Below are 18,515 nucleotides of genomic sequence, written 5' to 3'. Positions count from 1 at the left end.
TGTTTGCTTGATTTTTTGGGGGGCCTCAAGCCAAACCGGTCTATGTTAGTGTCTTGGTTTAGACCATTACAAACAACACTTCATTTAATTTTTTTTTTATTTTTTTAAATTTTTATTATTATTATTTATTAGCATCTCCTGCAAATACAATTTGTGATTTTGACCGCATATTATTTTTTGGTGGAAGTTTATTATTGTTTGTTAAATATCTACTCAACCCACAAAACATGTTGTTTGGTTTCTCAAAAACAAATAAATTTTAACCGGACAAAATATTTACGAAAATATTTCCAGATGTAAACAAAATATAATTTAATTCTACAAAATTTTTGGTTTGTATATCGATAAATACTAATTCGCTGATACGAGGGTTGGCTGGACAATAATTTAATATAAACAAAATTGTACAGGATTCGAAAATAAAGACTACCAGTGTTGCCAATATTTTTCCATAATTTCCTGTATAGACTAGACTATATACTAGACTACAGACTAGACTACAGACTAGACCATATACTAGACTATAGACTAGACTATAAACTAGACTAGAGACTAGACTAGAGACTAGACTAGAGATTCGACTATAGACTAGACTATAGACTAGACTATAGACTAGACTATAGACTAGACTATAGACTAGACTATAGACTAGACTATAGACTAGACTATAGACTAGACTATAGACTAGACTATAGACTAGACTATAGACCAGACTATAGACTAGACTATAGACTAGACTATAGACTAGACTATAGACTAGACTATAGACTAGACTATAGACTAGACTATAGACTAGACTATAGACCAGACTATAGACTAGACTATATACTAGACTAGACTAGACTAGACTATAGACTAGACTATAGACTAGACTATAGACTAGACTATAGACTAGACTATACTAGACTATAGACTAGACTATAGACTATAGACTAGACTATAGACTAGACTATAGACTAGACTATAGACTAGACTATAGACTAGACTATAGACTAGACTATAGACTAGACTATAGACTAGACTATAGACTAGACTATAGACTAGACTATAGACTAGACTATAGACTAGACTATAGACTAGACTATAGACTAGACTATAGACTAGACTATAGACTAGACTATAGACTAGACTATAGACTAGACTATAGACTAGACTATAGACTAGACTATAGACTAGACTATAGACTAGACTATAGACTAGACTATAGACTAGACTATAGACTAGACTATAGACTAGACTATAGACTAGACTATAGACTAGACTATAGACTAGACTATAGACTAGACTATAGACTAGACTATAGACTAGACTATAGACTAGACTATAGACTAGACTATAGACTAGACTATAGACTAGACTATAGACTAGACTATAGACTAGACTATAGACTAGACTATAGACTAGACTATAGACTAGACTATAGACTAGACTATAGACTAGACTATAGACTAGATATACTAGACTATAGACTAGACTAATGACTAATTTGACTTGGGAAAAACGCTAACCGCTAGAAAACCCCTTTTTCCCGCAATTGCTGATTCAAAATCGTCATATTTGACGCGAAAAACGTCAAATTGGCAACAGTGAAGACTACAAAGAATTTCGCTTACCGTTATCTATAGATTTGTATGTACTACGCCCCGAAATAACTGCTCATCTTGGAAGATAAAGAACAAATTATGTCAATTTCGGATTTCTTGTTCTGAAGTGAATGTATCGTAGAGAACTTATTCTGCGGGGACCGAAAAAAATAGCAGTCGTTTATCAAATAATACTGGAATTAGTGTAAATTATTTAAAAAAACTTTTTCATTGTTGGCCTGTGTTATCCATGCTTGAGATTTATTAATGCTGATTAAATCCAATAATGATTTTTTTAACGATCATACAGAGTCTTAAGACAACGCTTAGAGGGAGAGAGAATTAATAAACACCCTTTCCAATCGAAATAAAAAATTTAATAAAAATCTTAGATCCCATTAAAAACAATGACCATCAAATTGAAATTCAACTACATATTACATACATATGTACATATACACATTTTAACACCCTTCAGCAACACTAAAACTTTTGAAATTCCAAAACAATTCACAACCAAATACATTAGTGCATACATTTAGGCATCTAAAAACATAAAAATATATTGCATATGTACACAAGATTGAACTCAATATGTTTCAATACCTTTTTATGTACATTTGCATAATTTCTTTTTTATATTTTTTTGTACATTTATTGATTTTTTTCAATGAACAACAGAAGCTAAACTAAAACAATGCACACAATAAAATAAAATAGTTACAATTCAATTGTTTGTTTTATTGTGCAGCAACTATAACAACACAAACAAACTTAAATAATAAACCTTACAACAAAAATATTCAGTGATTTTTCAACCACCCAAAAAAAAAAAAAAAAAAATACTAAAATAAAACAAAACGAACCAAAATGAAAATGTTAATGTTTAAAATGAATGGGTGGAGGAGCCTCCTCTGGGTAACCATTTAGAAATGGTATATGAATGAAAGCTTAAACATAGTTACATGCCACATTATCTAGGCTGCAACATATTTAAAAGTAATAAAATAATTTTCCTCCTCTTTTGTTTTGTGTGCTTTGGTGGTTATAACATTTTTGAAACAGTATAAGAGTTACTCACTAAGTATACATATGGCTGTATATGGCCAAAATAGGTGGTAAATTGTTAACAAAATTGTATACACATACATATGTACATACATACAAATTTAATGTATTGTAAACAAACAACACAACAATTTAACTAGAAATTTCGTCATCATGGTAACGTAGCGTTGAAAAAAAATAACAATGCTATCAAAATGCTATTATTAACCACGAAATTATTTATAAAAATAACTTTAATGCATAATATAGTCTATATAGTCTATAGTCTAGTCTATAGTCTAGTCTATAGTCTAGTCTATAGTCTAGTCTATAGTCTAGTCTATAGTCTAGTCTATAGTCTAGTCTATAGTCTAGTCTATAGTCTAGTCTATAGTCTAGTCTATAGTCTAGTCTATAGTCTAGTCTATAGTCTAGTCTATAGTCTAGTCTATAGTCTAGTCTATAGTCTAGTCTATAGTCTAGTCTATAGTCTAGTCTATAGTCTAGTCTATAGTCTAGTCTATAGTCTAGTCTATAGTCTAGTCTATAGTCTAGTCTATAGTCTAGTCTATAGTCTAGTCTATAGTCTAGTCTAGTCTATAGTCTAGTCTATAGTCTAGTCTATAGTCTAGTCTATAGTCTAGTCTATAGTATAGTCTAGTCTATAGTCTAGTCTATAGTCTAGTCTATAGTCTAGTCTATAGTCTAGGTCTATAGTCTAGTCTATAAGTCTAGTCTATAGTCTAGTCTATAAGTCTAGTCTATAGTTAGTCTATAGTCTAGTCTATAGTCTAGTCTATAGTCTAGTCTAGTCAGTCTATAGTCTAGTCTATAGTCTAGTCTATAGTCTAGTCTATAGTCTAGTCTATAGTCTAGTCTATAGTCTATCTAGTCTATAGTCTAGTCTAGTCAGTCTATGTCCTATAGTCTAGTCTATAGTCTAGTCTATAGTCTAGTCTAGTCTAGTCTATAGTCTAGTCTATAGTCAGTCTATAGTCTAGCTATAGTCTAGGTCCGTAGTCTAGTCTATAGTCTAGTCTATAGTCTAGTCTATAGTCTAGTCTATAGTCTAGTCTATAGGCTAGTCTATAGTCTAGTCTATAGTCTAGTCTATAGTCTAGTCTATAGTCTAGTCTATAGTCTAGTCTATAGTTACGTCTAGCGTTCTATAGTCTAGTCTATAGTCTAGTCTATAGTCTAGTCTATAGTCTAGTCTATAGTCTAGTCTATAGTCTAGTCTATAGTCTAGTCTATAGTCTAGTCTATAGTCTAGTCTATAGTCTCGTCTATAGTCTAGTCTATAGTCTAGTCTATAGTCTAGTCTATAGTCTAGTGTATAGTCTAGTGTATAGTCTAGTCTATAGTCTAGTCTATAGTCTAGTCTATAGTCTAGTCTATAGTCTAGTCTATAGTCTAGTCTATAGTCTTGTCTATAGTCTAGTCTATAGTCTAGTCTATAGTCTAGTGTATAGTCTAGTGTATAGTCTAGTCTATAGTCTAGTTTATAGTCTAGTCTATAGTCCAGTCTATAGTCCAGTCTATAGTCTAGTCTATTGTCTAATCTATAGTCTGAAAATGAACCCCACAACTGAATTTAGGAGCGGCCCTATGGGGGCTTAAGTAGAGTAAGTAAACGTTTGCCATTTTTTGTTTCTCATTCGATTTCAAAGATTTTTATATGTGTAGGATTAAAGTAACTTTAATCCTAAGCTGATAACAAATAGTGTAAGGTGTACTTGTAAATCGTATTACAGCCTTATTTCTATGACTTCAAAGCAAACCCCAAACGTCAAATAAAATGTTACAAGAAAAAAAATTGGCAAACAGCAAAAGAAAATTAAATTCAATCTCACATTAAAACATACAAATATAACGAATATGGATCAATCACAACAGCGATTAAATGGAAACTAAAGAAAACCACCAACAACAAATAAACACTTAATAATGCATACAAAAAATAACAAAAATAAAACAATTAATGTTGTTAATTAAACAAAACAAAACAGAGCAACATAAAATGAAACTAAGTATTATACTCTAGATCGACCACCTTCTTTACATTGAAACTAGATTTTTTTTATTTGCAGTTTTGTATTGAATTTTATTTTTCTTCATAAGTATGTTGGTCATTGTACGACTTTTTATATGGATGGATTTGACGTGTATTTCTTAATTAATTTCGGCACATTAATTATAAAGTTATGAGGCAGACATATGGTTTGTTTTTCACTTTATTTTTTTATTTTATATTTTTTTTGCTTAATATGGTCGTACATATGTAATAGTCACAACACAAGGTTTTCCAACTCAATTGTTTCTTTTTTTTCGAATGTGGGGCCAAGTATTATGGTAGAATACCCTATGGACAGAGTGACTACTCTTGGTTTGGTTATGGGGTAAATATGTTTATTTGATCATTATGAGGGCAGAAATATCCAATATGAAAGAGCAAGACAAGATCAATAATATCATCATAATAACATTCGAAATTCAAGATCCTAGATAGGCTAGACATAGACTAGATTATTGACTAGAATATAGAATAAACTATAGACTAGACTACAGGACTAGACTAACAGACTAGACTACAGACTAGACTATAGACTAGACTAGACTAGGACTATAGACTAGACTATAGACTAGACTATAGACTAGACTATAGACTAGACTATAGACTAGACTATAGACTAGACTATAGACTAGACTATAGACTAGACTATAGACTAGACTATAGACTAGACTAAGACTAGACTATAGACTAGACTATAGACTAGACTATAGACTAGACTATAGACTAGACTATAGACTAGACTATAGACTAGACTATAGACTAGACTATAGACTAGACTATAGACTAGACTAACTATAGACTAGACTATAGACTAGACTATAGACTAGACTATAGACTAGACTATAGACTAGACTATAGACTAGACTATAGACTAGACTATAGACTAGACTATAGACTAGACTATAGACTAGACTATAGACTAGACTATAGACTAGACTATAGACTAGACTATAGACTAGACTATAGACTAGACTATAGACTAGACTATAGACTAGACTATAGACTAGACTATAGACTAGACTATAGACTAGACTATAGACTAGGACTATAGACTAGACTATAGACTAGACTATAGACTAGACTATAGACTAGACTATAGACTAGACTATAGACTAGACTATAGACTAGACTATAGACTAGACCTATAGACTAGACTATAGACTAGACTATAGACTAGACTATAGACTAGGACTATAGACTAGACTATAGACTAGACTATAGACTAGACTATAGACTAGACTATCGACTAGACTATAGACTAGACTATAGACTAGACTATAGACTAGACTATAGACTAGATATAGACTAGACTATAGACTAGACTATAGACTAGACTATAGACTAGACTATAGACTAGACTATAGACTAGACTATAGACTAGACTATAGACTAGACTATTAGACTAGACTATAGACTAGACTATAGACTAGACTATAGACTAGACTATAGACTAGACTATAGACTAGACTATAGACTAGACTATAGACTAGACTATAGGACTAGACTATAGACTAGACTATAGACCTAGACTATAGACTAGACTATAGACTAGACTATAGACTAGACTATAGACTAGGACTATAGACTAGACTATAGACTATGACTATAGACTAGACTATAGACTCTATAGACTAGACTATAGACTAGACTATAGACTAGACTATAGACTAGACTATAGACTAGACTATAGACTAGACTATAGACTAGACTATAGACTAGACTATAGACTAGACTATAGACTAGACTATAGACTAGACTATAGACTAGACTATAGACTAGACTATAGACTAGACTATAGACTAGACTATAGACTAGACTATAGACTAGACTATAGACTAGACTATAGACTAGACTATAGACTAGACTATAGACTAGACTATAGACTAGACTATAGACTAGACTATAGACTAGACTATAGACTAGACTATAGACTAGACTATAGACTAGACTATAGACTAGACTATAGACTAGACTATAGACTAGACTAAAGACTAGACTATAGACTAGACTATAGACTAGACTATAGACTAGACTATAGACTAGACTATAGACTAGACTATAGACTAGACTATAGACTAGACTATAGACTAGACTATAGACTAGACTATAGACTAGACTATAGACTAGACTATAGACTAGACTATAGACTAGACTATAGACTAGACTATAGACTAGACTATAGACTAGACTATAGACTAGACTATAGACTAGACTATAGACTAGACTATAGACTAGACTATAGACTAGACTATAGACTAGACTATAGACTAGACTATAGACTAGACTATAGACTAGACTATAGACTAGACTATAGACTAGACTATAGACTAGACTATAGACTAGACTATAGACTAGACTATAGACTAGACTATAGACTAGACTATAGACTAGACTATAGACTAGACTATAGACTAGACTATAGACTAGACTATAGACTAGACTATAGACTAGACTATAGACTAGACTATAGACTAGACTATAGACTAGACTATAGACTAGACTATAGACTAGACTATAGACTAGACTATAGACTAGACTATAGACTAGACTATAGACTAGACTATAGACTAGGCTATAGACTAGACTATAGACTAGACTATAGACTAGACTACAGACTAGACTATGACTAGACTATAGACTAGACTATAGACTAGACTAGACTATAGACTAGACTATAGACTAGACTATAGACTAGACTATAGACTAGACTATAGACTAGACTATAGACTAGACTATAGACTAGACTATAGACTAGACTATAGACTAGACTATAGACTAGACTATAGACTAGACTATAGACTAGACTATAGACTAGACTACTAGACTATAGACTAGACTATAGACTAGACTATAGACTAGACTATAGACTAGACTCTAGACTAGACTATAGACTAGACTATAGACTAGACTCTAGACTAGACTATAGACTAGACTATAGACTAGACTATAGACTAGACTATAGACTAGACTATAGACTAGACTATAGACTAGACTATAGACTAGACTATAGACTAGACTATAGACTAGACTATAGACTAGACTATAGACTAGACTATAGACTAGACTATAGACTAGACTATAGACTAGACTATAGACTAAACTATAGAGGAAACTTAATGAATTTTGTATATGTAATCGTGAATCCCAAAGTACCTACCATTTTAAAAGAATAACTAAGTTCAAAGGTGTTGGTTGTTTGTTGACTATTGGTGGGGATCTGTGAAATAACATGTTTAACAAATGTGGAATAAAAAGTAGGGTGTTGTCATTAACGATTTATATCTCAGTAATACATTTAAACTTTTGTTTCAACAATCATATGTATATAATTTTTGACCGTCTTTTTTTTTTTTGTTACTCATAGTTTTAATGCAAAAAAATAATAATATATTGCTGTCCAGGGATGGTAAATAATGGTACCAATTAGCATTGAAACTAGTACTTTTTCGGACTCTTAAAGTTCTAAAGTAACTGCCTTATTCTTAAACCTTTGATAAAAGTTTATGAATAACACCCTAAATGTTTTGTAAGTTGATATGTGAAGCAATTTGTTAGTTGTACTCTATTAAAGATGGAAAATAAAACTCTTTTAAATATACCTCTCTGACATACCTCTCTGACATGGAGTTAAAATGGGGCACAAATAAGTCAAAAGTGTAATATTTCATGGTACCAAAAAAAGTAGCACCATCCCTGCTGCTGCTGCTCATTAGAAACAGATAGCGAGAGAGTGGTATATAAGTGAGTGCCACCATGAATGAGTCATGTGAGTAATAAACCTAGTGAATAAACGAGTGAGTGCCACTAGTTCAGTGTTGCATGGAAAATGCGTAATTGTTGCAATATTAGTTAGATTATACAATAGCAAAATTTTGATATCTATTGTTTGAGGTTTAATAAATATTATCATTATTTTTGTTTTAATATTTGTTTTGCCATTTTTATTAAGAAACAAAATGAAATTAATGTTAAAAAAAATACGAACAACAAAACTAAACCAAATTTGGTATTTCATAAATAAACAACTAATAAATTCTATAGAATTTCTATTATTAATAATTGCATTGATTTTAGTTAAAATTAAAAAAAAAATTTAAATTTAGTTTTTAGTTATTTCCTGTTTTAAGTTATAGCCTTTTAAGGAGTTTTCTTTCTTTCTTTTCTTATAATATACTATGAGGTCAATTTCTTTTGACATATCAGGTGATTGGTAGACAGTTTAATAAGTTTTTTGTTGTTGCTGTATGTTTTCTTTTTTTAGATTTCATGTCAAACTATAATTTATTTATTTTTTTTAAATTTCTTGCGGATTTGTTGTTATTATAACTTGCTATAACCTAACCTAACTTCCGTTATTGGTTGTCGAATACAACCCACATTTACTCGTTGTTGTGCTGTGTAGCACTTGGTCAAACATAAAGTTGAAATCCTTCTAGAACATTTTCACTTTTTTAATTATTTTGAAAAAAAAAAAATTTTACTAGACATGCTAAGGGTGTTGTAATAAAAAATTTTTTTAAGGTTGCTTGTTTAGTTTTTTGTTATTGTACATGTAACAGCTGGGTAGAATGTGGGATACACTTCATTATTGAGCTGATTTGAGAATGTTGGTTGATACAACCAACAACATAAAGGATTTGAACTAAATTTTAAATGTTTGGGTGATTAGCGTTATATCTGCATACATACGTAATTGGAAAATTACACAGGCCAACGATGAAAAAACTTTTTAAAACATTTACTCTAATCCCAGTATTATTTGTTTAGTTTAGTCCTATAATTTTTTTTCCATCAGGATCCCAAATGTATGATTTTATGTTCTATGACAATAACACAGGCCGATAAATTTTTAACCCAGAGACCAAAATATATTTTACTAAAGGAGTGAGCCGCGAATCTTTTCTCCATCAAATCTGGGATTCGAGATATCGTGTCCTAAAATTTGAAGAAACACAATTTTTGGCCCTTTTTGAAACGTTATAACAGCGACAAGATACCTTTATTTATGTATTTATATTATATTTCCAATTTTGTATTAAAATGTTCTTTGAATTGTTAAAAAATAAATCATCAGTTGAAGTTGACGGACAGACATCGTTAAAACGAATCAGAAAGTGATTTTTAGCCGATTGGAACGTCTTCCGATAGGTGTGAATCCAATATCTTTGTTCGTTGTAAACAATATTTACAATATTCTCTACACTATAGTAATTTACGTTATAAATACCATTAATATTTCAAAAACTATGAATTTTCAACTAACTAACTATTAAGTAAAGATATCTCGAAGAAGAAAGATAATATGCCAGATGTTAGGACTTTACTTTAAAGGCTTAACATTTGGTTCTGTTATAACGTCTCAAATATGCCAAAAAAGGAGTTTTTTCAAACCTCAGGACATGATATCCCAAATTTAAATAACAATAAAATACCACAAACTTCCTTTGAATAAGGTACCAGAAAGTCCCCTTTTATAGATTTTCATTCAATTAATCAAAACAAAAAGTACTAAAAAAAATCACTTTTATATATTTCCGTTCTATCAGGATCCAATATATAATTCATAGAATCAAAAAAGTACTAATTGGATGTCGAATAAGTACCAGAAAGTCCCATTTTATAGATTTTCATTCAATCAATATGCTGAATCTTTAATTCTGAGTTTCTAGGTTTCATATTCAAAAAGTACCAGTTGAAGAACGAATTCTTATATATGTTCAATATAGCAGAAAAACCAAAAAGTACCAGTTGAAGAAAGAAAAAGTACCAAAAAGGCTTTTCTACAGGACTTTGAATGTTTAATTTTAAGTTTCTAGGTTCAATATTATACAAAAAAAAAAAAAAAAACGAAAAAGTATCAAAAGTACGAAAAAGTACATTGTGGACATTTAAGTCAAATTTTGAAGGGGGCTTTGTATAGAGGCTATGCTCAAATGAGACCCTATACATTTAAAATTCATGAGGGTCATCAAGGCTAGTATAGAACTTGGTTTTGTAGCTTTTTGGTGAGAGACTAGGTGAAATCATGGACCGATGTTAACCATTTTCAATAGGCTTCGTCTCCGGTACCATTATCTTCAAAAATGCGACCTGTAGTTTGATCACAAGTTTTACAAGCCCAATTGGGGGGTTCAGTTGTTTGGGGCCAGGTGAAATAATGGACCGATTTTAACCATTTTCAATAGGCTTCCTCGGTACCATAGAAGATCATGTGCCAAATTTCATTGAATTATCTTCAAAAAGCGACCTGTAGTTTGATCACAATGTTTACAAACCCTATTCAGGGGTTCACTTTTATGGTGGCTAGGTGAAAAAATGAATCGATCTTAATCATTTTCAATAGGCTTCGTCCCTGGGGCAATAGAAAATCACGTACCAAATTTCATTGAATGATCTTCAAAATTGCGACCGGACGGACGGACATAGCTAAATCGACTCAGAAAATGATTCTAAGCCGATTGGTATACTTTAAGGTGGGTATAGGACCAATATTATTGTGCGTTACAAATATCAGCAAAAACCCAATATACCCTCCCCACTAAAGTGATGTAGGGTATAACAACATGAAGCTGTATGTTGTTGTTTTTTTCTTTTTGTCAAATCATGCACAAAAATGCAAATTTTTTGATGAGGTTTTCATAGGTTGTCTTGGATTTTTGTTCATATCTCCACTATTTATGGACCGATTTTGTTGATTTTAAATATCGATTCTCTCGAAAGCATGTCTGATAGAATTATTGAATATTTGGGTACCGAAGATATCTGGGGTCTTCAGAAAATTGGTTTCAACAAACAGAGAGACAGACAGACAGACAGACAGATATATCTTAGTCGTATCCGCTATTTATAAGGATAAAAATTTATGTTCATATATACCTTATAGGGTCGGAAAAATATATTAATTACTAACGGACTGACAAACTTATTCTCATGAAGATGAAGGGTATAAAAAGAAAAAAAATCGTCAGACGACATTTGAAACAGAATGAGTTTTAGGATGCTTAATTAATAAAAACAATAGCAAAGAAGCGATCTTAGAATTATTGGAATCTAGATCCTATAAACTCCTTTTATATAATAATGTAGGGTGCATAACGGAAATACTAGGTAAAATACGTTTCTTAAACATTTGTTCAAGTTTAAGTTTCGTGTTAAAATTGATAAATAAATAATCTATAAATAAAGCAAATTATCATATCTTAACATTTATGTTAATAATTAAATATTTGCATATCACACACATTCATATTTAAACAAACAAACCACCACATGTATTCAATGTCGTCTCGTTAAATACGAGTAGGAAAATCGTCATATAGTCTAAAATCTTTCACATATGCCACTGACAAAACACCCAAGATCAATAACCGTTAGAAACTTAAAATATAACATAAAACTTTATCACAACAACAACAACCATATTTATCATTCAACTATAGAGATAAACAATTTTTCCATAAACTAAGTGCTAAATAAATATTTATTTTTTAGCATAAATTAACACCCAAGTGTAGAATTGATGTCCATGTTCTCTTTATGGTCATTATTAATATGAAGAAGAAAAAAAACAACAACAACAACTTGTATACAAAACTCTCAAATACTCTATATGACTACATTGTTTAATACAAAAAAATATAGAAAAAAACTCACTTTCAAAATCACGTTTAAAATATGTTTTTTTTTTATTGCAATAATAACAAAAGTTTTAAGTTTTTTTTTTTTTTTTTTTTTTTTAATTTTGTTTAAGTCAAAAGTGTTTATACTTGAAGCGTTAATTAATTGGCAAATAATAATGATTAAGTAAATATATTTTCTTTTTTTTTTTGCAACTTTTAGTTGAGGGTAACTCGTATTTGTGTGCTAACTTATTAAATTTTATTTATTATTTATTGTTTTAAGTATTTTTGGTATTTTGTTTTGTTTTTTTTTTTAATTAATATCTCAAGTAATTTATTTCTATTTACTTTAGATTTAAAATATTAATCAATTCTAAGATTTGTTTAACACTTAAATAAGAAATTTAGCATTTTGAAAATTTATTAAACAAATGAGAATTTTATTTCTTTGACATAATTTAATTTTTAAAAAAATAATAAATATTATTTTTTTTTAAATTAAACTACATAATTATTTTTGTGATTTGATTTTCAACTAATTTTTATAAAAATCTTAAATTTTATTAAAAAAAGTACCTTTTAAATAGTACTTTTTGACTATTCTGTCTTGAAATGTCTTGAAATTTTGTGCCTAACTAATGCAATGATCTGCGAATTATTGTTTATTTTAAAGGTAAAATGTAATATGAAGGTTAAAAATATTTGCGGAATCACTAAAAAAGATTTAATTATACATTTATAAAATGATTTTCAATTTATTTCAACCCTCAGATAACTCAAATATTGTTCTTTATTGATAGGAGGTCAAGATCACCAGGTTCTCAAAGATATTTTGAAATGTTATTTACAACTAAGTCTTTCTTTGTCGCTTTACAATTGTTTGAGTTTTAGCATTACGATGACTTTCTATGGTGATGAGGGAGACTCACTTGAGGATCGCAAACTTAAATCTTTGAGTTTTCACCGGACTTTTAAACACTTTGAAATGTTTTTGTGAACCTGGTCTCTCTTTCTCTCTCATGGCTCTTACTGGGACAAGTTCTCTGACATCCTACATTCCCGTAAATAGAGACTACCTTATTCAATAGTATAGTGCAGTGATCCTATAGGGTATCAAGGGAACCGGTTGCCTGAAATCCCTTGTCCGTTCTGGTTATGAGAAAGAAATCTTTGGGGTTCCTAACGCGAACCTAATTGCGGGACATTCATATGTTAATACGAATTCTTTGGTTCTCTTGAAATTTCAATGGAAAGTTCATTACAAATATGAAATCAAAAAGTACCAGTTGAAAAACAAAAAGTGCCAAAAAATTCCCTGCTATGGATGTTTATTCCATCATGATCCCTTATATATAAATTTATGTTTCTAGGTTCATTAATTCAGAGAATCAAAAAAGAACTAATTGAATGACAAAAAAGTACCAGAAACTTCCCTTTTTTAGCTTTTCATTCAATCAAATTTAATTTAATTTTGCGTTTCTATATTCAAAAAGTACCAAAAAATTCACTCTTTTCATTCTATCACGATCTAATATATAATTCAGAGAATCAAAAAAAGTACTAATTGAATGGCGAAAAAGTACCAGAAAGTTTCCTTTTAAAGATTTTCATTCAATCAAATATGATGCGTCTTTAATTTTACGCTACTAGGTTCAATATTCAAAAAGTACCAGTGGAATAACAAAAAGTACAAAAAAATTCACTTTTATATATTTTTAATATTGCAGAAAAACCAAAAAGTACCACTTGAAGAACAAAAAAGTACCAAAAATCCTTTCCTACAGATTTTCATTCACTCAGGACTCTGAATGTTTAATTCAGTTCTCGCTAAATTTCCAATAGAAATTTCAAATTTCACTAGAAATTCAAAATTGTTTCACTATAAAAATTCACTAGAAATTCGAAGTTTCACTAGAAATTCGAAATTTCACTAAAAATTCGAAATTTCAATAGAAATTCAAAATTTCACTAGAAATTCGAAATTTCACTATAAATTCGAAATTTCACTAAAAATTCGAAATTTCACTAAAAATTCAAAATTTCACTAGAAATTCGGAATTTCACTAGAAATTCGAAATTTCACTAGAAATTTCAAATTTTACTAGAAATTCGAAATTTCTCTAAAAATTCGAAATTTCTCCAGGAATTCGAAATTTAACTAGATATTCTAAAATGTTTCTAGAAATTCAAAAATTCTCTAGAAATTCGAAATTTCACTAGAAAATCGAAATTTTTCTAGAAATTCGAAATTTTACTAGAAATTCGTAATTTACTAGAAATTTGAAATTTCACTAGAAATTCGAAAATTCACTAGAAATTAGAAATTTCACTAAAAATTAGAAATTTCACTAGAAACTCGAAATTCGAAATTCAAAATTTCACCAATTCGAAATTTTGTAAAAAATCCCAATTTTCAGGTTTAAAATAACAAACATAATAATTTGTTATAAACAAAATTCAGTTCGAAATCGCACAATTATGTGGGACAGTAGTGAGTCATGACCAAAAGTTTAAAAACATCAGAGGGTGTCATTTGGTTTTATTAATGAGTAAATAAAAGCTCAATATTTTCTATTGAGAACAAAATTTCATTTTCAAAATTTCGATTTTCAAAACATTGACATTGTGCTGTCAGATAAACTCAATCCACAAAAACATACATAAATCCCTGTAAACTAATATGAATCATTAAATCTTTTTTTAAGGAAAATTATATAATTTTCAATGATTAATTTACAACAATTAAAATTGATTAAATCTGAAAATCTGTTGCCAGATAAATAATTGTGTATTTTCCATAACATTAAATCTTAAATCGTTTATAAAATAAGGCTTTTGTTGAAAAACACTTTAATAATTTCCTTTCATGTTTGTTTTTCTTTTTTATTTTAATTTCATAATTGATGTTTTTAACATCAAACCACAAGTTATAAAATATTAAGGGATGGAAAGTAAATAATCTAAGTAAAAACAGAAAAAAAAAAGAACTAAATTCCAATATCAAAAAAATGTGTCTGCAAAATTCATTAAAAAATGTACAGAGAGAAAAAAAAACACAAGAACCCAACCACAGCGGCAACAAGAAAAAATGAAAATTTTTCATTTCACACACAGGCCATTAGTCATTTGACTAAAACAAAATAAAAATAATAAATATTAAACCATGAAAAAATAAAAAATGAACTAACAACATTTTTAGGGGTAAAATAAAATGAGAAGAGAGGGAGGGCGGGTCAATACAAATAGCAGACCGGCAAAATTACTTAGAGATTTGATACATTTTCGATATAATACTAAATGGTTTTGAAATAGTACAAAAGTACTTTCTGTTTAAAATTAAATTAATAATGGAAATTTAGACTAAATTCGATTATAGACTATGGGCTAGTCTTACAAGACTATACATGAACTAGACTATTAACTAATCTGTGGACTAGACTATTGACTAGTCTGTGGAGTAGACTTTTGACTGGTTACTAGTCTTCGAACGATTCTGTTGATTGGTTGATCTTCTAGTCTGTGGATTAAACTATTGACTACTCTATGGACTAGACTATTGACTAGCCTTTGAACTAGTCTATTGACTAGCCTATGGACTAGACTATTGACTAACATATGGTCCAGACTTTGAACTATTACATTGTCCAGTCTATTGATTACTCTATGGACTAGTTACTTTACTAACTAGTCAATTGATTAGATTGTTGACTAGTCTAAAGGGCTAATCTATTGACTAGTCAATTAACTAGTCAGTTAACTAGTCAATTAACTAGTCTATTGACTAGTCTATGGACTAGACTTTTGACAAGTCTATGGACTACACTTTTCACTAGTCTATGGACTAGCCTATTGTCTAGTCTGTGGACTAGACATTTGGCTATTCTATTGACCAGTATATTGATTAGTCTATGAGCTGTCTATTAGTCTGTGAACTAATCTATGGACTAGACTATTGACTAGCCTATGGACTAGTCTATTGGCTAGGCTATGGTCTAGTCTATGGACTTTTGACTATCTATTGATCATGGACTTAATAGACTAGTCTATAGACTAGACTATTTAAAAGTCTATGGACTAGTCTATTGAATACTTAGTTTAGTGTTTATTAACTAGTATATGGACTTAAGTTTTGACTAATATATGGACTAGACTATAGTCTATTTCTTGACTAGACTATTGACTAGTCTATGGCCTACTCTATTGAATAGTGACTTTACTAACTTGTCTATTGATGTCATTATTTACTAGTCTAAGGGTTAGTCTATTGACTAGTATATGGACTTGACTATCAACTGTCTATGGACTAGACTTTTGACTAGTCTATGGATTAGTATTTTGATTAGGCTATGGACTAAACTTTTGCTATGGACTAGACTATTGTCTCTGGACTGTCTATTAGTTTTTGAACTAATCTATGAACTGGACTATTGACTATATATTGATAAGTTCATGGACTAGTCTATTAACTAGTCTATAGACTATACTATTTACTCGCCTATTGACGAGACTATTTAAAAGTCTATGGACTAGTCTATAGAATACTTAGTTTAGTGTCTATTGACTTGTATATGGAGTTTTGACTAGTCTATGGACTAGAGTAGTCTATACCTATCTATACTGTAGTCTATACCTATATAATAGTCTATGAATTAGACATTGTATTGATTAGTCAATAATCTAGTATATTGATTAGAATATTGACTAGTCTATCGATTAGTGTATGGACTAGTTCACAAACAAGTATATAGACTAGTCTATGGACTCGACTATAGTCTATTCTAAGAACAAGTGCATGGACTAGTTTATATAGTAGTCTACTAAGTCTATTGATTAAATTATTCCATGGTCTACTTTGTCTATATGTATCTAGTGAAGGACTTGAGATACTTCTCAATATCAAAAAGTAACAAAAAAGAGTTCAATAGTACTGAATTTTCCATCCCTGCTTATCAATATCAAAAAGTAACAAAAAAGAGTTCAATAGTACTGAATTTCCATCCCTGCTTAGTACCAAAAAGTACCATTCAAAATTTCTTCATCCCCATCACAATGTCGTCTTCAAAAAAAGGGGAGAGTAAAAGAATCATCGTCCCTTACAACAACATTTTCCATAATAAGAAAAACCAATAACAAAGTCCTTTGCGAAAGTAATAACACTTACTGTCGCAATAACAACAACTTACAAAAATAAATAAGAAACATAAAACAAACAAAAAAAAAAAAAAAACTGAAACACTTACCTTTTTCTCTTCCAGCATAGGATTATTGGGTTCACCAAACACTGTAGCCTCCAGCTGGTAGTTGACAATTAAGGCTTTATCAGTGGGATGAGGTTCAATACTGCCACCTTTCCAACGTCTGTTTAGGTTTGAGTTTGCATTAGGTTTTGGTTTCGTTGTGTTAATTTTTTGCATTAATTTCGCGTTTGTTTTATTTTTTAGCATTTTTTTTTTTATTTATAAAACGTTTCACAGGAGGTAGCAATTATTTTTTTTTCAAATAAATAAAAAAGAAATTTATATTTTTCTTTAAAAGATGACAATTTTTTTTTTTGTGTTGAAATTAAAGGGAGATTAATAAATGGCAACAGAAGAAAACAGAAAACCAAAAATCACTAAACAAAAATTTTTAAACACTTTTTCGTATTTTCTTTTTATTTTCGTTAGAATTTATAATTTTCTTTTATAATAATTTTGTTTTATTGTTTTTGTTATTTTTATAATTTGTTTACGTCAATTTTAAAAACGAAAATTTTGCAAATTTATTTGATTTTTTTTTCGTCTTAGAGGTTCTTTAAGAAATTTTCTTTATCTTTTATTAATCACACATGGATAAAATGGAAAATACAATAATATACCGTTAGGTTTTATACTAAAATGATTTTGTGTGTGTTTGAGAGAGTGTTTTTCCCGTTAGTGTATGAGTAAGCACTTGTTTTGTATTTGTTGTTGTTTTTGTTGTGTATGCATTGTACGAGTATTTACTAAAAGGAGGTGTGTTGCCAGATAGGTGGTTGTTGTTGGTGGTGCTTTTATTATTGCCTACAAATAGGGGGATTGTAGAATATGAGATAAAGTGAGTTTTCAATTTGAAAAACATCAGTTGAAGGTATGCAAAGCGTAGTTTTTAATAGATCGACATTTATTAGTTTTAATTTTATATAGATTTAGCCAAAACTTTCAGCAATTTGTT

At 29.9% G+C, this 18,515-nt stretch overlaps 1 protein-coding gene across 2 annotated transcripts in view; it reads right to left on the bottom strand.

Moving 5' to 3' along the window:
• LOC119608342 (kinesin-associated protein 3) overlaps window positions 1–18,515 on the bottom strand; it is a 68,106-nt gene that overhangs the window by 46,586 nt on the left and 3,005 nt on the right. Inside the window, exon 2 of one of the 2 annotated variants that reach the window (XM_037962721.1) lies at window positions 17,564–17,681. In XM_037962721.1, the coding sequence (XP_037818649.1) occupies window positions 17,564–17,681 (118 nt within the window). Of the gene's footprint in view, window positions 1–17,563; window positions 18,365–18,515 lie in introns of both variants that reach the window. The other variant, XM_037962722.1, reaches the window with a different exon arrangement.

The sequence above is a fragment of the Lucilia sericata genome, unplaced genomic scaffold (genome assembly GCF_015586225.1).
Source record: "Lucilia sericata isolate MDLA Ls3-8-SP2 unplaced genomic scaffold, ASM1558622v1 Contig000823F_arrow, whole genome shotgun sequence".
Lineage (NCBI taxonomy): Eukaryota > Metazoa > Arthropoda > Insecta > Diptera > Calliphoridae > Lucilia > Lucilia sericata.
Note: the sequence above shows the minus strand (reverse complement) of the source record. Positions and strands in the feature narration are given on the sequence as shown.